A 21,177-nucleotide genomic window follows, 5' to 3' on the forward strand; every position below is an offset into this window, starting at 1 on the left:
AATATCGGCCAGTGTTGTATAGAAAAGAAGTCAGGACGGGTAACAAAAACTGTTTCTAAGCACCGCACCGTCGATTCATACAGCCTGAGAAATGACTCTGTAGCGATCAATTTAAAACGGGTAGCAAGGGAGGGAAGCCAAGCTTCCAGATACAACATCTTGATTGCAACAATCTTAGGGAGACCTCAACTTACTCAAGGCTCGTCTCTCTATCACTACCAAAAAATGTGTCTTGTAAGCAGATGCCCCCGCTTATAACACGCACCCAAACTCAAGCACCGGATTGAGTTCGGGTGCGTGTTATGGGTGCAAGTTGAGGGCAGAATATTCCTATGCCAGCTTTTTCCTCAGTTTGCGATGCATCTGTTGCAATAACCACATTCATTGGCAGAATATTTGAATGCTCTTATAATAGTCCTTTTAAAATTCTGTGAATTAATAGTTTCACGTGGTTCGGAATATTATCGTGGTTAAAGGACGCAAATCGTGAATTCGCACTTTCAGGAAACCGAGTAGTGTTTGTGCATAATATGATTTGTTGCTTGCTGAATCTAGGCCAGTTCTCGGAGAAAAATATATCGGGATTGGAGATGAAAATTATTTGATGATGTTTAGACAGTGTTTTGTACAATGGTAAGAAAGTCTGTACCGTAAGTAAGTTAAATCGGCTTCCAGGTATATTACTGCGTTCACCAGATATTTTGGAAGGCCTAAGCACAACCGTAAAATCTCTCGCTCCAATAATGACTAGTGGCCGAAGCTGGTATGCTGGCACACCGGAAAAATGAACGCAGCCAAATTCCAATAGCAGTGGTACGTACATTTTGTAGATCATTAAAAGTGCTTTTCTTCTCATACCCGATCTGTGGCTGCTCAGCCTGCGCAATACACCCATTGCCTGAGGCTGTGACGACCGTAGGCACGTTGTTTTTCTCTTTACTTCTCTCAGCGCCATACCTACTACACACAGGTGCACTTACTCAAACTCCGATAGTAACAATATTATAAAAATCTTTTTGAAGTATTATTCAGGCCTGGAAAGCAGCATTCGACGTATTCGTACCACACACTCTATTCCAAAGATAACGACAAAATTCAATCAAACTTTGTTCAATTTAGTAGAGAAGTTTCAATGATTGGATTACACTTTTTCTTGGATTACATACTTTGGTTAATTAGTTAGACTACATGGTTTTAGCCATAAAAAGTAGTGACGTGTGATCAGCTCCTGCACTCAGCTTAGCTCAACTGAAGACGCTCTTACCACAGTCTGGGGACATAGCTGCCCATTGTTGCGAGACGATTATCAGTGTTGAGGTAGATAACGGTGAAAGTCCCGGCTTCATTTTGAAACTCAAGGCAACGGCTGAGCAGCACACTCCCCGTCTGGTGTTTCACCCTCTGGGCATTACTATCGTTTCTTGGAGTCATCAGATGCACGAGGTCTGATATGAGATGCACGAATGTTTTAACAGATTCCTTCTTTGGTCTAGTCACTTCAGCCTTCCGGACGTTGCCGCCTGCACTAGGCAGGCATTTCCCGATCACGCCAACTGGCCACTCAAAACGAACGACCTGTTTGTCCTTGAGCTAAACCAAGTCGCCTGCCCTGAGGCTTGGTCGGTTGATTTGCCACTTTTTTGTCGAAGTGTGGTCAAATAAGCGGTGCGCTATCTCTTCCAGAACTGGCTCACTAGATTCTGCACTTTATGCCACTAGTTTTTAGCAGTCTCATATTGCAATGTCCTTTGAGGTTGATGCTGTTTTTCCCAACTTCTGCGTCAGGATTGCCGCTGGGGTCAAAATTACTGGCGTTTCTGAATCAGCCGACGCAGGAACAAGGGGCCTAGCGTTTATAATTGCAGAGACTTCAGCCATGAAAGTTGTCAAGATCTGGTGGGTCAGTCGATGATGGTAGCGTTGCAGCAGCATTGAGTACAGGATCTGACGTGCGATACACATCATGCTTTCGCATACTCCACCCATGTGAAAGCTAAGCGGCAGGTTGAAGACCCACGTACAGCCCCTCTCAGATAAGAACTTCTTCAGCAGTGAATGATCGGAGTCTTGCGGGCTGACGCAAGCACCGATAATGTTGGTGCTACGGTCAGAGCAAATTTGCTTGATAGTCCTTATTGTTGCAAGAAAACTCCGCCATGCGTTCATAAAGCTAGATGTGTTCAAGTTTTCTATGACTTCGATGCGCGCTACCCGAAGGTTCAGACGTGTGAATAACATTGCCCAACGTTTTTTGTTAGACACTCTGCTTCTTGCGCGACGGGCACTAAACATTCATGAGCCAAAAAGGTCGACTGCAACATTAATAAATGGGGGGTCAGTGGTCAGTCGGTTCTTCGGCAGATCAGCCATCTTCTGTTCTTGTCTACAAAACTGCGCTAAAAGGCACAAAAAACAAAGAAGGCACACACACAAGCACTGTGTTTCTCTGTTTCTTGTCGCTTTTTCGCGCATTATTGTAGTTATCAATTACCAACTTGCCCAGCATTCAGTAAACTTTTGTTCTTGTGGTTGGCTTCTCAGTCTCATGCACAAAGTGCATCTTTCTATGATGGATATGATGCATTCCTTGCCGGCAATAATCCACAAACCAGCAGACCTGTTCCTTCTGTGAAATGTCTGCCTGAATGTTGTACTTGTTCATAGTAGTAACGTATGAGAAGCGTACGTGGTAAAGTGGTGCCGGCCTGAAATCATGAAAGAATGCTTTTTGTTTTCCGGCAGATTAGTTCTGCGAAAGCGGCCACCGATGCTTAGGAGGTCTTTTTCATCAAGAAGTGGATTCAGCCTCCAAAGTTGGCTTTTGTTCGAAGCAGGTCTTTTGTTTTCAAGGATGCTTACTCTTCAGGAAACGATTCTTGCTTAACAGCACGAAGCATGGTCTCTCTGGCTCTTGGAAGATGTTTGACTGCATTCTTCTGCACAATGCCACCCATAAAACGACGGACAATTCCTAAAAGAATTGTTAAGGAGTGAATGAGTTTCTTCCAGCTTGAAAACCTGCTGATTCGTTTACACCCAAGTCGAAGTTTTGTCACAGCCGATGTGGTCAACGTGTTAACTCCTAGGCGTACATCTTTACCTTCTTCTGGGGACACCAAGCAGAAAGTCGATGACATCGACACAGTTTCTTCGCTTTGTCGAGGAAAGTCAGGGTCATTAAACCACGACTTCTGTCTGCGTTTTGTCGCTCACACCATCTTGTACCATGATATAGATTCTCATTAGCATGCATAGATTTCCGCCACTCTGGCATCGTTATTTTGCGAATGCGAAGCTCCCTATTTTCCACGTACGCGTGGAATCTTTTCTTTTCATTGCGTATTTAGCCTAACATGACCTTGATATTGATGTAGAACATTGCTTTCGCAAGTCTGCTTGCAGATACATTTTCCGCTGAATGAGTTTAGCCAGTTCGACTGAAAGTACCGCCCCACAGAGTTCCAATCTGGGAATGGTAAGTTCAGCTAGGAGCGACGACTTTACCTTCCCCATTAGTATTCCGACTTGGTGTATTCCTGTCTTGTCGATGACCTTTAGGTATGTCACATGTGCGACTGCTTGTGTTGAGGCATCGCAGGAAATGCGGATCTTCTTGCCCTTACCTTCTGAGACCGATATTGGTGCATAGGGTCTTCTGGTTTGAAGACTTTTCAGCGCTTGAATGGAGCTTTTCTAGTCTTACAATTGTGCTCTTTGAAGTGGTAATGGCTTGCCCCAGTCATATCTGTTGGCAGTGACCTCGGGTAGAAAGAATTTGGCTTGTGCAGTCACTGGAGCCGCGAATCTCAATGAGCCAAACAAGCCTTTGACAGTTGTGTTAACATCGCGACGCGTACATGGTTTGTCCTCAGGTGGAGTTTGGAAACAGGCGGAGTTTGGAAGAAACGTATCTTCGCGCGCATTCCACGGCAGCCCTAGGCTACGTTGCGCAGGCAATGTGTCTCTGGTGAAGTCAATTTTCCGAAGGTCTGCAATATGGTCTCGAACAGGAAAAGCTTGAAGTACGTTCTCGTTACTTGAGACAATTTTATGCAACCGTAGGTACGCTGTTTTCCACAACTGATGCACTTTCCGCAGTAGCTCGATTGCCTCTTCCTCTGTGGGAATGGACTTCAGTGTGTCGTTCACATATAAATCATTCTCCACAAACTTTCATTCTTTGTTTTCTTTTTTATTAGTTTATTAAGAACAATACAAAATTGTCCAAGGAGACACGGCAATAGACAAACACTGCCTGACTGGACCATGTCACCCATTCAACAGCAGCAGCAGCAGCAGCAGCAGCAGCAGAAAAAGACATTAACAATTATAAAAGGGTACATGGAAACCTAATGCTACACTTCTGATTACTATTACACAGTAGTCAAATAGCAATAACAAAAGTGAAGAAAAGATAAGTACAAATTTACAGAAAAGAATTTGCACGCACAACTCTCAAGCAAAAAAAGAAAATCGCATTATACTCATTCAAACACACAAAAAAAACTGGGAACAACTTGTAAGGCTCACAATCCACACGTGGCAAGAGGAAAAGAAAAATCAACACGATACATAATATTCATACAAAACCATAGTATTCTTTTATTTGCATTTGTCATCCGAAAGTAAAATTTCTTTTATTGTTATTTCATACGCTTGCTACCTAATTCCGGATTTGAAGAGATTTATGGTAAAGTTATAGTCCTTAAGGAGGTTAGGCATTCGAACAGCAAGTTTTTGTTCCCCAAGATATGTTCTGCTATGTCCTATAAATAACTTCGCTGCCTTCTCTCTGAACACACCTGAGCCCTCTCGGGCTGTGCGTCGAAGGCGTTACTTGGCTATGGCTTGGGATGGGCTCTTTCCAAAGACGTGCACTTTCATTCTGCATTACACAATATCTTCTGATATGTCGTTGTTATAGAACCACAAGAACCTGAGAAAATCGTGATGATCTCCTTGGACCAAGAAATTGTAGCATATTTGCTGTTTGTAGTATATCACCGCAACCCGCTCCTTTCTGAAGCGTATTAGTCGTCCATTGAGGCTGCTGGTGAAGTCTGGTCCCGTCAGTAGTACATCGTTCAACGAAACTCCTCTGTACACCTCACTGGAATTAAACGCAACCGTACACTTCTCAGGCTTCTTTGGTGGTAGGTACCGAAGATAGGCAAATACCAGCACTCTCTGGAGTCAGCAAGCGATAAAACTAGCTCGGCGTAGTTTCTCGAGATTAAATCCTTCATCTAAGCTGCGAAATGTTTTTTCACTTCTCAGTTCTTGCACAATGCGCCCCGCAGACGCAGAAATTGAGGCAAACTGCATGAGAATTGCAACTTGGGCGAGTTGGTGCAAATTTATATTGATTTTAACAGTTCAGAGAACGACGACTAAAGTAAGGGCACAACAGTCAGTGCCCATATCATGCCTTTACTTTTCTTCTAGTCCCCGTTCTCCTGTAGGTTCTCCAGTAGAGAAAAATTCAAAAAAGTTTAATGAATAAATTCTAAAAGTTCAAACAAAATGAAGTGAAGGAAAGGAACAGCGATAGTAAGCCTGCATAAATTGTGCTTTTAGTTTTTTTCCTAAATTGATGTGAGTGTCTTTAAGAGAAGTTGGTAGTTTAATACATAATGATATTGCTACTATTGTAAGTTCTCGAAGTCTTGTTTCTATTGATGCTGGAAGGCTTTTATGTGCTTCTGTTTAATACAGGACGTAGATGAGGTTGCGAAAAAGAAGCTAATCAAAAAAGAATTATGAAAATTCGGCAGTTAGCTTACCTTAATAGTGCGTACCTTAGGCAAAATGAAGTTATTGTCTCACACAAATCTAGTATTACTGTGGGCAAACAGATCAGTACACGAGAAGCAGATAGGAGGCAGTGCCTTTGTTATGTATTTATAGAACGTAAAAGTTAAGTTCTGATGAAGGAGCTTTTAGATTGTTAAGATGTTTTTATCACAAAGTGCGCGATAAAATGCATGAACTCCTATTAATGAGTCTTATGAACTTGCTCTTCAATACTTGAAGATAAGCAAAATGAGTGTTTATGTTGTTACCTCGGCACATAATGTCATAACATGAGAAATAAGGTATCAGTGGCAGAGTGACAGCAGTGTTGCCCTCGTGGCTCGTGGCGAATGGACGAAGTTTAGTTAGAGCACAGATACTTATGCTATATCCTTTTTGGTGTGCAAAACATGATCTATCTGTTTCAAGTTATAGTCTCCAAAAGTCCACGAAACGATGAGCTGGGACTGGGAGAAGTAGAGTGCAAGCCAAAAGGAAAAAAATTGAAATGTTTTTGATGTGAGGAAAATACAACAAATTTAGTCTTGGTGACGTTCATGGTTAACAAGTTAGCACTGCACCAACTTGAAACATTTTTTCAAATCTGTGCTTAGCTTGTCAACATGAAGTAAAATGCTTTTTTCAGATGTAACTATGGCAATGTTTTGGATATAGAGAATGGAAATAATAGAAGACATACAGTTATGAAGATCATTCATGTAAATAAAAATAGGATTGGTCCCGAAATACATCTTTGAGGAACACCAATGTTAGTAGATAATTTTTTACAAGCGAAAGCTGTTATGAGACCACAAATTGGGTCACGCGCAGTTGTCCACCGCTGCCGCAACCAATGTCCATAACCACATCACGCCAAATTACCAAAGAAACTTAGCAATAACGACATAGTGGAGCTCAAACCCAGGTCCACTTGGCGCCAGCCCCGTATTCTACCCCTTAGCTACACCTGTGCTTGTGACTTGTCAACCTCAACTTTGGCAGGCTTGATGTCAAGAAATCAATCGCGTTAGTACGATCTATAAGTCATTTTAAAGCAGCGAAAGAACAACCAGTCGTCGCACAATGCAAATAGCGTAACGAGTGGGCCATCCGATGCTCCGACGCATCACAAGAGCTTGTTCTTGTTCCCCTTTTACTGTGGCGCATACCCACTTCAGCCATAATTCCTCATCGTTGTCAGCCACTGCGTAAACAATTGGCACGAAATACCGTGCATTTGTTTAGCGAATACCACGCTTCTCAGAAGAATGACGAAAAATAGCATAGCGAATGCCGGCCTGCTACCCAAATAAATTTTTTATAATGAACAAGAGGGTATCAAGAAAGTGTGCTTCCACTTGTTACTCAATGAGCGTTTAGAAAACGCTCTAAATGGCCACTCTTCTAGCTTTTTCTGTGACTGTGCTGCGCCCTCCGCCCAGGCCTTGCGTTTTTTATAATATACCATAAAGAACAATACAAGGTGAAAGTGGTTATGTACGTAACTTTTTAGTAGCTCTAAAATTGGACCACACGAACCAGTTGCTTCAAGTATAGCATGCTATGACATAAAGTGTCGATTGCATTTATTACTTTGATGAATACTGATCCTGGAAATTAACCTTAATCAATAATTACCTTAATCATGATAACCTTGATAACCTTAATGATAACCTTAATTAATAATAACATTAACAATGACCTCAATCAACAAGTCCAGCTCTATTCTTTTTTTTAGTGTTTTGGCTTTTGAAAAGAGGACCTGGTAGCTTGGAATCGAATGATCATCGATAAAGATGGGTGCATTAGAAACGCCATTAACGCCAAGATCACCAACACAGAGCTTTGCTATACGTGCTTTACTCTGATGAAGTCTGGGGAGGCTAAATTGAAATTTTTGAGACCAAATGAATTAGGCTTTGTAGGAAGACATTGCTGTGATGCACATCTTCCAGAAAACGGGGCCATTTGCTCGTCAATCGATAGGTTTTTTTTGTACGTGGCAGTGCTCTGCAGGCTGTTTGGAAACGATGAACTATTGGCCGCGCAAGGTGCAGCCTATCTACCTTTTGGCGTGCTGTAACGGTGAAAATGTCGTTGAAGTGCAAGTGATTGCATAGCTCGTAAAACCTGTTCCCTTTCATGCAGTCGGAAACAGATGGTGTCCGGGTTGCTCAAGACCAGTAGAGCTGTACTAGGCGAAGGTGCATGATTAGTATTAGCAGGTGGATTCCAGCAGGCTTCCTTACTTCAAGCATGTTAGTTCGAACAGATCTGTGATTTAACTTTTGAACTGAGTACAGATTGGTTTGTTCCGCACGTTTGCTCCTAAACACCAAAGGAAAGTATTTTGCGAAGTACTCATGCGGGGTCAGAACCTGCCGAAAACCGCCGTCATCTTCATTTTCACTCTCAGCACAATCCCTCTTTGAAAATATGCAAGCAACAAAGAAACTACATTCAGTTTAAACCAATAGCTGCAAACTATAAAGGCTTAAACTCATGAGTTCCAACAACGCTGCTTCTTTTTTCCTGGTGGCCTAAAAATTTCGTGTTCTGGTTCATCAGAAGAATCACTTGTAGGGTCATCCTTGCTTATGAGAAGAGCAAGGCCATGTTCTCCTCTGTCATCTGACTCCGACAGAGCCATATCGCTTTCCTCTAGCATGACAGCGATTTTTTCATCGGTCAGGAATCCGGCTATTGAGGGCGAAGTAAATAATGCTCTACACACATTTAAAACTTTTGTGCACAAACATGGACCATTGTAAACAGACATCTCGCGCATTAACTGCGCTGAATACCGTTGAAGTAACAACCTATCAGGCTTTAATAAAGTATAATTAACAAGGGTGAGTACAAAGTTTCGCGTAATGGTGATAAAGCACAAAAGAATAGCCAAAAACATACCCCTTAGTCCTCGCGAATTGCTCGAACTGTCTGCCATTTCAAATTTTTTGCCACAGCGCTTGTACCGGATTGGTGGTGCTCTCTGTCGGGTGTTGTGTAAACGATGTGCCGGTTTTTTAAACGCGGGAAATTCGAATTACTCAATATCAACTTTTTTGAAATACTGCACCTAAACATGGCGACAAGTCTAATGTTAGAGGAAATATTACTGGGCAAGTACTTAACACACACACACAAGTACATATATATATATATATATATATATATAAATAAATATATATATATATATATATATATATATATATATATATATATATATATATATATATATATATATATATATATATATATATATATATATATATATATATATATATATATATATATATATATATCGAAGCGCTGCTCCTTGCCGAGGTTGTTGTACATTACTTTCGTTTTCTGCAGATTAATTTTAAGACCCACCTTTCTGCTCTCCTTGTCTAGCTCCGTAATCATGAGTTGCAATTCGTCCCCCGAGTTACTCAGCAATGCAATGTCATCGGCGAAGCGCAGGTTACTAAGGTATTCTCCATTGACTCTTATCCCTAACTGTTCCCATTCTAAGCTTCTGAAAACCTCCTGTAAGCACGCGGTAAATAGCATTGGGGAAATTGTGTCCCCCTGCCTTACACCCTTCTTGATTGGTATTCTGTTGCTTTCTTTATGAAGCACTATGGTAGCAGTTGATCCCCTGTAGATTTCTTCCAGAATGTTTATATATACTTCATCTACGCCCTGATTCCGCAGTGTTTGCATGACGGCTGATATTTCTACTGAATCAAACGCTTTCTCGTAATCTATGAAGGCTATGTATAGGGGTTGGTTATACTCTGAGCATTTCTCTATTACCTGATTGATAGTATGAATGTGGTCAATTGTTGAGTAGCCTGTTCGAAATCCTGCTTGTTCCTTTGGTTGATTGAATTCTAATGTTTTCTTTACTCTGTTAGCAATTACCTTTGTAAATAGCTTGTATACTACAGAGAGCAAGCTGATCGGCCTGTAATTCTTCAAGTCCTTGTCATCTCCTTTCTTATGTATTAAGATGATGTTAGCGTTCTTCCAAGACTCTGGTACTCTTCCCGTCAGGAGACACCTCGTAAACAGGGTGGCTAGTTTTTCTAACACAATCTGTCCTCCATCTTTCAGCAGATCTGATGTTACCTGATCCTCACCAGCAGCTTTGCCCCTTTGCATGCTCTCCAAAGCTTTCCTGACTTCTTCTATCATTACTGGTGGGGTGTAATCTCGGTTACTGCTAGTTCTTATAGTATTAAGGCCGTGGTTGTCACGGCTACTGTACAGATCTCTGTAAAACTCCTCTGCTATTTTAACTATCCTATCCATATTGGTAGTTATTTTGCCTTCTTTGTCCCTTAGTGCATACATCCGACTTTTGCCTATCCCAAGTTTCCTCTTCAATGCTTTGACACTTCCTCCGTTTTCCAGAGCGTGTTCAATTCTCTCCATGTTATACCTTCTTACATCGCATACCTTACGTCTATTAATCAACTTCGAAAGCTCTGCCAGTTCTATTTTGTCTGTTGTACTTGACACTTTCATGATTTGACGCTTCTTAATTAGGTTCTTCGTTTCCTGGGAAAGCTTGCCAGTGTCCTGTCTAACTACCCTTCCTCCAACTTCCACTGCACACTCCGTAATGATACTCGTTAGATTATCATTCATTGTATCTACGGTAAGGTTCGTTTCCTCACTAAGAGCTGAGTACCTGTTCTGCAGCGACACTCTGAATTCCTGTACTTTCCCTCTCAGTGCTAGCTGATTGATTGGCTTCTTGCGTATCAGTTTCTGTCGTTCCTTCTTCAAGTCTAGGCGAATTCGAGACCGTACTATTCTATGGTCGCTGCATCGTACCTTGCCAATCACTTCCACATCCTGCACGATTCCAGGTTGTGCACTCATTATAAAGTCTATTTCGTTCTTATTTTCGCCATTAGGGCTCCTCCATGTCCACTTGCGGTTTTCTCGTTTTCGGTAGAAGGTATTCAAAATCCGTAAATTATTGCGTTCTGCGAATTCTACTAGTAGCTCTCCTCTGGCGTTTCTAGTACCGATGCCATAATCTCCTACTGCCTGGTCTCCAGCCTGCTTCTTCCCTACCTTTGCATTAAAGTCGCCCATCACTATAGTATACTGTGTTTTTACCTTACTCATTGCCGATTCCACGTCTTCATAGAAGCTTTCAACTGAAGCGTCATCATGGCTGGATGTAGGCGCGTAAGCCTGTACTACCTTCATCTTGTATCTTTCGAGATAGGTAATAGTGCACTTGAAGTTGTAAAAGACTATGTCTACTTAGGGCAGGTAATAACCGCAGAGCCGAACCACGAGACTGAAGTAACTAGAAGAATAAGAATGGGGTGGAGCACATTTGGCAAGCACTCTCAAATTATGACAGGTAGTTTGCCACTATCCGTCAAGAGGAAGGTATATAACAGCTGTATCTTGCCGGTACTTAGCTACGGAGCAGAAACCTGGAGACTTACAAAGAGGGTTCAGCTTAAATTGAGGACGACGCAGCGAGCAATGGAAAGAAAAATGGTAGGTGTAACCTTAAGAGACAAGAAGAGAGCAGAGTGGATTAGGGAACAAACGGGGGTTAAGGATATCATAGCTGAAATCAAGAAGAAGAAATGGACATGGGCAGGGCATGTAGCGCGTAGACAGGATAACCGCTGGTCATTAAGGGTAACTGACTGGATTCCCAGAGAAGGGAAGCGGGTTAGGGGGAGACAGAAGGTTAGGTGGGCAGATGAGATTAAGAAGTTTGCGGGTATAAATTGGCAGCAGCAAGCACAGGACCGGGTTAACTGGCGGAACATGGGAGAGGCCTTTGTCCTGCAGTGGACGTAGTCAGGCTGATGATGATGATATATATATATATATATATATATATATATATATATATATATATATATATATATATAATGTGTGTGTGTGTGCGTGTGTGTGTGTGTGTGTGTTTGTGTGTGTGTGTGAGAGAGAAAAAGCAAAGGTCCTCGAACAGTGCCTTCAGGCACCCCTGAAATAACGGGGCGCAAAGACGAAAACACGAACAAAAATTATTAGCGTAAGCTAACTGCTGTTGGTTAGTTAAAGAGTCACATATTCAATGTAAAACTAACTTTCGAGGTTCAGAAAAGAAAGTTTTAAGAACAGGCGTTTATGAGAAGCTTCGTCAAAAGCTTTCTCGAAGTCTAAAAAGAGTGCGTCTATGGCTATATTTGCGTCAATGCTGGAGCTAACGTCGTTAATAAACAGAGCTAGTTGAGTGTCGCATATAATACCTTCCTGTAAATCATGTTAGTTTTTGTGAAAGGAATGAACAGGTGCGAGAAAGTTGACTATGTGGGAATTGATTACGTGCTCCATTATTTTGGAGCATTCACTTATGAGCGAAATGGGACGATAGTTTTTTGGTAAGTATGAGTTCGCTCTCTTTTGGATTGGAATGACCTTGCCTACCTTCCAGTCTTGGGGCACCACTCCAGATGAGAGTGATTGCTGAAAAATGTTAGATAAAATACACTTGTTAGAATATTAGTGTTCTTCAAAATTTTTATGTTAATTCTATTTATATCCATTGATGAAATGAGCTTTAATCAGTCGAATATTTCGGAAATCTCATTGACATGAAATATTATTTTCGACGTGGTCGGGTGGCATACATAAAGAGCATGGGAAAGGTCACCGTCCAGTTCCACGGTGAATAAAAGTTTAATTCAATACATTCGCAGTATAGTGTTCAGGGATAGAAACAGTTTGTTCGTCTCGTAGTGTGATATTCGATGAAAAGGGTAATGTATAATGAGTTGATTGCTTTCCAAAGTTGCTTAGAATTTTTTCTGAGCAAATCAGGAAAGGTAGAAGAATCGAAATAACGCTTGCCTTTAGCTGTTCAAAAATCAAACAGCTTTTCGGTTGCCGTGTATTTTTTCCTTACGTACTTGACGTCTGAATGCATAGCGAAGCAGAACGGGCGCTTGTTTTTATATTTAAGACGTTATAGTGAGGCGTTGAATCATGGGAATGTTGACCTTATGGTTAAGGTCGCAATGTGAACGTAAACTCTTATAAGGTGATGTCGTTTAGTTTTGAATAGGTGCCAGTTTTTTCGACAGTGCGCATGAAAAATCGGTTTGAAAGGATTCAGAGAAAGCAGCTAATTTATCGTTTATACCTGCGTAGTTGCCCTTATTTTACCATGTTATTGTTCTCTTTATTTTCTTGGGATTAGGTAAGCAGTACTGAAAGGTTGTGTGAAGAACAGTGTGATCACTGATGGCAGATAAATGTTACACGGTACTAAAGTTATCAACATGAGACGCAAGCAATGGCTCTGGAATCACGAATGAGTGCTCTGTTTATCGAGTAGGTTTAGAGATAAGTTGTGATAGGCTAATTGCTAAACAAGAGTTTAGGGATTCACTTTCAGCGTTGTGTTTTGATGCAGTTAGTGCTAACTTTGACCATTTTATTCCGGAGAAATTGATTGATGTGTGGGGTTTAACGTCCCAGAACCAATATATGGTTATGAGAGACGCCGTAGTGGAGGCCTCCGGAAATTTAGACCATTTGGGAAATATTCCGGAGAAATTAAAATCACCAAATGGAATAAGTGGGACGTTTTGAAAAGGAGTTGTGAATGATTTGATGGCATCATGGAAATTATTTCTGAAATATGTATGCGCCTCAGGTAGGTGGTAACACACTCCAATTACAACAGGTGGATTAAACACTTGGCATTGAACAAAAATATTTCTAAGAAAGACGGTACACCAACTATGGAACACTGCACGCTTTTACAGGCGGCTATCCTGACACCAGCACCACGTTTGTTTTCTTGGTCGCACCGAAAAATGACAAATTTGGGGAAGCAGCGTTGTGCTTCGGTGTTGGAAACAGATCAATTCAGGAAAGTTTTGGTTAGAATCATTAAATTGCAGTCAGTGAAATTGCAAGCAGTTTCACGCATCTTTTATGCGTGAAAGTGTGTCGGGTTTGGGCATGATACTTCTTATCATCGTATCTACCAAAGAGAGAGCTGTTCGCGAGGATTCTTTCTGAGAAGAGTCATATGAATGCTTCCATGGTTGTCGAAGGACCTTCTGCTCAGTATAATCATAAACGTTAGTAGTGTTATCGAGCATGAGTTTCTCATAACAAAGCTTGAAAGGTTTGCGTTATGTTCTACCGAATTTACCTAGCTTTTTACGAGCAAGGTGAGCAGGTGGCGAGAAATCTACTGTAATCCTGTAGTTGTTGCTCTTGAGTCACGCGCTTCTTGATAAAACACCCTTCTTATCTTTGAAATAGGAAAATCAGACAATACAATTAGGTGCGCTCAAGCTTTGTTGACTTTGACAGCACACTGGGTCTCACGTGTAAGAAAGAAATGAATATCTTAGAGGAAACATTTTCCACTAATATATGGTGAGAAGTGCCTATAGTATGCATGACAATGAAACAACACAGCCATCTCAATGTTGTAATTTTGTTGTCGGTGTTTTTTTATATATGGCCGATGGTCACGCTCCTATAGAACCTCTGTGGACAACAAATCAAACTGCTGGGTGCCTTTCACACCGTTAATATGTATGTACGTTTGTCTCACTTATTTAGCATGTTCTGGGTATTATGAAACCTTGCATATATAAACAGTAGCAAACATTGGAAAACCACTGTTCTTCCCAATTGTCAGACATGATCCCTCTGCCAATCATATTCTACAAAAACACATAATAGTATGGTGCCTTACAATATAAAATGAAGAATAACGTATCGAAGTGCAGTGTCATTACGCCAACAAAAAAGCCGCGAATTCTCACAAATACCTGCATAGAAAAAATACCACTATCTATTGTGAATCAATACAGGTATCTTGGCGTTCTCATCAACAGCACACTATCATGGAACGATCATGTTCGCAGGGTATCGGTTAAAGCCAGTCTGTCGCGTGTTGAACTTTCTCCGACGTAATTTCAGAACCACCCCCTCTTTTATTGAAGAAGTTGTTTGTGTGTCAAAGGTACGCCTGACTTTAGATTACGCACGCGTTGCCTGGGCCCCAGCCACAAAGATAAATATTGGTGCATCGGAGCGCATCCAGAAATGAGCCGCCCTGTTTGCGACGGGTGATTATGACTTCATCAGAAGGTCTAGCGAAATTGTTAGTGAACTTGGATACTGTCCTTAAGGCGTAAATATATCATACTATGTTTTTGCTACAACCTAATAACAAAACAAAATCTCTATCAATAAAAATAAAGACATCGAACTGCCAACCTTACGATGAGAACTCGCCTTAAAGGTACGGCAATGTATGTGCGGAAGAACAACTTATGCAAATACTGTTTTTCCTAAAGCTATACACGCGAGTGGTATAGCCTTTCAGAAATTATTGTGACCACCCCTGGCACAGTATTTCCATCACTTTTAAAGGAGTACGTTATCACATGACATTGTTTTTTTCTTTCTACTGCTCATGTTTTTCATTATTCTAACGAAGCAGAAATGTGCAGCCCGCATTTTGTGCACATTGTGTATGCTGTGATATGTCTGTTTCTTATATCTTCCTTTTTTGTTCTGTGCCGTGCAAATTTTTTTCTCTGACATGTATGTACTTGTAATTTGTATGCCCCCCCCCCTTAAAAACAACGCAATCAGAGGGCACTGTAGGTACATGTACAAATAATTATTTATTTATTAATAATTAAGCATACCGGATCTTCGACAAGGAAAACAGAGCCGGCGCTTGGCTGAGCAGGAGTGACATGAACTTTGGCACATCTCATGCTTCTGACTTTATCTTGAATCAGCTCACGCAGGCTCGCGGAATATGCATACAAGGTCACTAATTTACAAACTCACGAGTAGTGCTACGTGAAGTTAATACATAGGTTTGCACTTCAGTATACCCAAAATTCAAGATTTCTAGGGTTAAATTTGTTGCCACAACCATAGATCTACGAAATCACTTGAACTCTAAAGGTGTTTGGTTTTTAGCTTGTTGGTACAGCTTCATCTTCACAAAACAGCGCAAAAGCCAGTAGACGGAGAGAAACACACTGGAATAGTGCTTATCCGTTAGCGCTCTTTCCTCTGTGTTTATTTCTGTCTAGTTGTTTTTGCGCTGTTTGTGAAGGAAAAAATTTATGCTAGCAGTGAGTAAAGACGACCTGCGCACGACAGAAATCAATCGCGTTAGTACGATCTGTAAATCATTTTAAAGCATCAAAAGAACAACCAGTCGTCGCACAATGCAAATAGCGTAACGAGTGAGCCATCCGATGCTCCAACGCATCACAAGAGCTTGTTCTTGTTCCCCTTTTACTGTGGCGCATACCCACTTCAGCCATAATTCCTCATCGTTGTCAGCCACTGCGTAAATAATTGGCACGAAATACCGTGCATTTCTTTAGCGGATACCACGCTTCTCAGAAGAATGACGAAAATTAGCAAAGCGAATGCCGGCCTACTACCCAAATAAAATTTTAATAATGAACAAGAGGGTATCAAGAAAGTGTGCTTCCACTAGTTCCTCAATGAGCGTTTAGAAAACGCTCTAAAAGGCCACTCTTCCAGCTTTTTCTGCGACTTTGCTGCGCCCTCCGCCCAGGCCTTGCGTTTTTTTGTAATATACCATAAAAAGCAATACAAGGTGAAAGTGGTTATGTAGGTAGCTTTTTAGTAGCTCTAAAATTGGACCACAGAAACCAGTTGCTTCAAGTATAGCATGCTATGATATAATGCGTCGAATGAATTTGTTACTTTGATGAGAACTGATCCTGGAAATTAACCTTAATCAATAATTACCTTTATCATAATAATCTTAATAACCTTAATAATAACCTTAATCAATGAGTCCAGCTCTTTTCTTTTTTTTTAGTGTTTTGGCTTTTGAAAAGAGGACCTGGTAGCTTGGGATCGAATGATCACCGATAAAGATGGGTGCATTAGAAACGCCAGTAACGCCAAGATCACCAACACAGAGCTTTGCTGTACGTGCTTTACTGTGATGAAGTCGAACTCCTCAGTTCGAGAGCAGCCGCGTGCAATTATGTTCTTCACACCATTAGATTGTGTGGGCACGTGATCCAGTGTCGAGATCACCAGGCAATGTGATACAGCCAGATATATCACCAAGCAATTTCACGAATACTCTCAAGGTCATTCCCTGCTTTCCCTTGGAAGCAGGGAACGCTTGTGATCTCCCCATTGCCCATGCATGAGTATTGTTCGAGCTCTGCTACCTTGCGGCTGAGAGGGTAATTCTCAATTTTTAATTGCTTATTCTGGTTTACCTATGTGGTCGTTTATTTTAGTAGTTCCTCGACAAGTTCGGTCAAGTGTTTGGCAATCGAATGTTGGAATAAAACCTTTTTTTTTCAATTCTGCAACATCGAAACCCGATTCATTCATCTAGAGTGAGAACCTGCTGAAACCCTTCTCGGATGTGCCTTGAACAAAGATGTTATTTATTTTCCATCAGTGTTTATTAATGTGTACGGGTAAAGTGTCACAATATTGTCGTGTGCAGGTCGTCTTTACTCACTGCGAGCATAAGTTTTTTCCTTCACAAACAGCGCAAAAACAAGTAGACAGAAATAAACACAGAGGAAAGAGCGCTAACGCATAAGCACTCTTCCTGTGTGTTTCTCTCCGTCTACTTACTTTTGCGCTGTTTTGTGAAGATGAAGCTGTGCCAACAAGCTAAAAACCAAACACCTTTAGAGTTCAAGTGATTTCGTAGATATATGGTTGTGGCAACAAATTTAACCCTAGAAATCTTGAATTTTGGTTATACTGAAGTGCAAACCTATGTATTAACTTCACGTAGCACTACTCGTGAGTTTGTAAATTAGTGACCTTGTATGCATATTCCGCGAGCCTGCGTGAGCTGATTCAAGATAAAGTCAGAAGCATGAGATGTGCCAAAGTTCATGTCACTCCTGCTCAGCCAAGCGCAGGCTCTGTTTTCCATGTCGAAGAACCGGTATGCTTAATGATTAATGAATAAATAATTTTTTACACATGTACCTACAGAGCCCTGTGATGGCGTTGTTTTTAGGGGGGGGGGGGGGGGTGGGCATACGAATTACAAGTACATACATGTCAGAGAAAAAAGTTTGCGCGGCACAGAACAAAAAAGGAAGAAATAAGAAATAGACATATCACAGCATACACAATGTGCACAAAATGCGGGCTGCACATTTCTGCTTCGTTAGAAGAAATTAAAAACATGAGCAGTAGAAAGGAAAAAAAACAATGTCATGTGATAACGTATTCCTTTAAAAGTGATGGAGATACTGTGTCAGGGGCGGTCACAATACTTTCTGGAAGGCTATACCACTCGCGTGTATAGTTTTAAGAAAAACAGTATTTGCATAAGTTGTTCTTCCGCACATACATTGCCTTACCTTCAAGGGGTGTTCTCATTGTAAGGTTGGTGGTTCGATGTCTTTATTTTTATTGATAGAGGTTTTGTTTTGTTATTAGGTTGTATCAAAAACATAGTATGATATATTTACGCCTTAAAGACAGTATCCAAGTTCACTAACAATTTTGCTAGACCTTCTGGTGAAGTCATAATCACCCGTCGCACACAGGGCGGCACATTTCTGGATGCGCTCCGATGCACCAATATTTATCTTTGTGGCTGGGGCCCAGGCAACGCGTGCGTATTCTAAAGTCAGGCGTACATTTGACACACAAACAACTTCTTCAATAAAAGAGGGGGTGGTTCTGAAATTACGTCGGAGAAAGTTCAACACGCGACAGACTGGCTTTAACCGATACCCTGCGAACATGATCGTTCCATGATAGTGTGCTGTTGATGAGAACGCCAAGATACCTGTATTGATTCACAATAGATAGTGGTATTTTTTCTATGCAGGTATTTGTGAGAATTCGCGGCTTTTTTGTTGGCGTAATGACACTGCACTTCGATACGTTATTCTTCATTTTATATTGTAAGGCACCATACTATTATGTGTTTTTGTAGAATATGATTGGCAGAGGGATCATGCCTGACAATTGGGAAGAACAGTGGTTTTCCAATGTTTGCTACTGTTTATATATGCAAGGTTTCATAATACCCAGAACATGCTAAATAAGTGAGACAAACGTACATACATATTAACGGTGTGAAAGGCACCCAGCAGTTTGATTTGTTGTCCACAGAGGTTCTATAGGAGCGTGACCATCGGCCATATATAAAAAAACACCGACAACAAAATTACAACATTGAGATGGCTGTGTTGTTTCATTGTCATGCATACTATAGGCACTTCTCACCATATATTAGTGGAAAATGTTTCCTCTAAGATATTCATTTCTTTCTTACACGTGAGACCCAGTGTGCTGTCAAAGTCAACAAAGCTTGAGCGCACCTAATTGTATTGTCTGATTTTCCTATTTCAAAGATAAGAAGGGTGTTTTATCAAGAAGCGCGTGACTCAAGAGCAACAACTACAGGATTACAGTAGATTTCTCGCCACCTGCTCACCTTGCTCGTAAAAAGCTAGGTAAATTCGGTAGAACATCACGCAAACCTTTCAAGCTTTGTTATGAGAAACTCATGCTCGATAACACTACTAACGTTTATGATTATACTGAGCAGAAGGTCCTTCGACAACCATGGAAGCATTCATATGACTCTTCTCAGAAAGAATCCTCGCGAACAGCTCTCTCTTTGGTAGATACGATGATAAGAAGTATCATGCCCAAACCCGACACACTTTCACGCATAAAAGATGCGTGAAACTGCTTGCAATTTCACTGACTGCAATTTAATGATTCTAACCAAATATTTCCTGAATTGATCTGTTTCCAACATCGAAGCACAACGCTGCTTCCCCAAATTTGTCATTTTTCGGTGCGACCAAGAAAACAAACATGGTGGTGGTGTCAGGATAGCCGCCTGTAAAAGCGTGCAGTGCTCCACAGTTGGTGTACCGTCTTTCTTAGAAATATTTTTGTTCAATGCCAAGTGTTTAATCCACCTGTTGTAATTGGAGTGTGTTACCACCTACCTGAGGTGCATACCTATTTCACAAATAATTTCCATGATGCCGTCAAATCATTCACAACTGCTTTTCAAAACGCCCCACTCATTCTATTCAGGTCGCGGGCTCAAATCCCGGCTGCGGCTGCTGCATTTTCGATGGAGGCGGAAATGTTGTAGGCCCGTGTATACAGATTTGGGTGCACGTTAAAGAACCCCAGGTGGTCGAAATTTCCGAAGCCCTCCACTACGGCGTCTCTCATAATCATGTAGTGGTTTTGGGACGTTAAACCCCACATATCAATCAATCATCAATCACTCAATCTATTTGGTTATATCAATTTCTCCGGAATATTCCCCAGGTGGTCTAAATTTCCGGAGCCCTCCACTACGGCGTCTCTCATAACCATATATTGGTTCTGGGACGTTAAACCCCACACATCAATCAATTTTTCCGGAATAAAATGGTCAAAGTTAGCACTAACTGCATCAAAACACACCGCTGAAAGTGAATCCCTAAACTCTTGTTCAGCAATTAGCCTATCACAACTTATCTCTAAACCTACTCGATAAACAGAGCACTCATCCGTCATTCCAGAGCCATTGCTTGCGTCTTATGTTGATAACTTTAGTACCGTGTAACATTTATCTGCCATCAGTGATCACACTGTTCTTCACACAACCTTTCAGTACGGCTTACCTAATCCCAAGAAAATAAAGAGAACAATAACATGGTAAAATAAGGGCAACTACGCAGGTATAAACGATAAATTAGCTGCTTTCTCTGAATCCTTTCTAACCGATTTTTCATGCGCACTGTCGAAAACACTGGCACCTATTCAAAACTAAACGGCAGCACCTTATAAAAGTTTACGTTCACATGGCCACCTTAACCATAAGGTCAACATCCCCATGATTCAACGCCTCACTATAACGTCTTAAATATGAAAACAAGCGCCCGTATGCTTCACTAGCACTTATACCTCAAGTACGTAAGGAAAACATACAAGGCAACCGGAAGGCTGTTTGATTTTCGAACAGCTAACGGCAAGCGTTATTTCGATTCTTCTACCTTGCCTGATATGCTCCGAAAAAATCCTAAGCAACTTTGGGAAGCAATCAACTCATCATACATTACCTCTTCATCGAATATCACACTCCGAGACGAACAAACTGTTTCTATCCCTGACCACTATATTGCGAATGTATTGAATGAAACTTTTATTCACCATGGAACTGGACAGTGACCTTTCCCATGCTCTTTATGTATGCCGCCCGACCACGTCGAAAATTATATTTCATGTCAATGGTATTTCCGAAATAATCGACTGATTAAAGCTTATTTCATCAAAAATGTATAAATAGAATTGACATAAAAATATTGAAGAACCCTAAACTTGTAACAA

The 21,177-nt window shown here is 41.1% G+C and overlaps 1 protein-coding gene across 3 annotated transcripts in view; it reads right to left on the reverse strand.

Moving 5' to 3' along the window:
* Nucleotides 1-21,177, reverse strand: part of LOC119172481 (uncharacterized) — a 647,431-nt gene that overhangs the window by 540,972 nt on the left and 85,282 nt on the right. The window contains exon 2 of one of the 3 annotated variants that reach the window (XM_037423599.2): nt 4,218-5,110. The exons of the other annotated variants lie outside the window; for them this stretch is intronic. Coding sequence (XP_037279496.1) covers nt 4,891-5,110 — 220 coding nt within the window. The 3' untranslated portion in view covers nt 4,218-4,890. Of the gene's footprint in view, nt 1-4,217; nt 5,111-21,177 lie in introns of those variants that run through there. 3 annotated transcript variants of the gene reach the window in all.

This window comes from Rhipicephalus microplus, chromosome 4, assembly GCF_043290135.1.
Source record: "Rhipicephalus microplus isolate Deutch F79 chromosome 4, USDA_Rmic, whole genome shotgun sequence".
Taxonomy (NCBI): domain Eukaryota; kingdom Metazoa; phylum Arthropoda; class Arachnida; order Ixodida; family Ixodidae; genus Rhipicephalus; species Rhipicephalus microplus.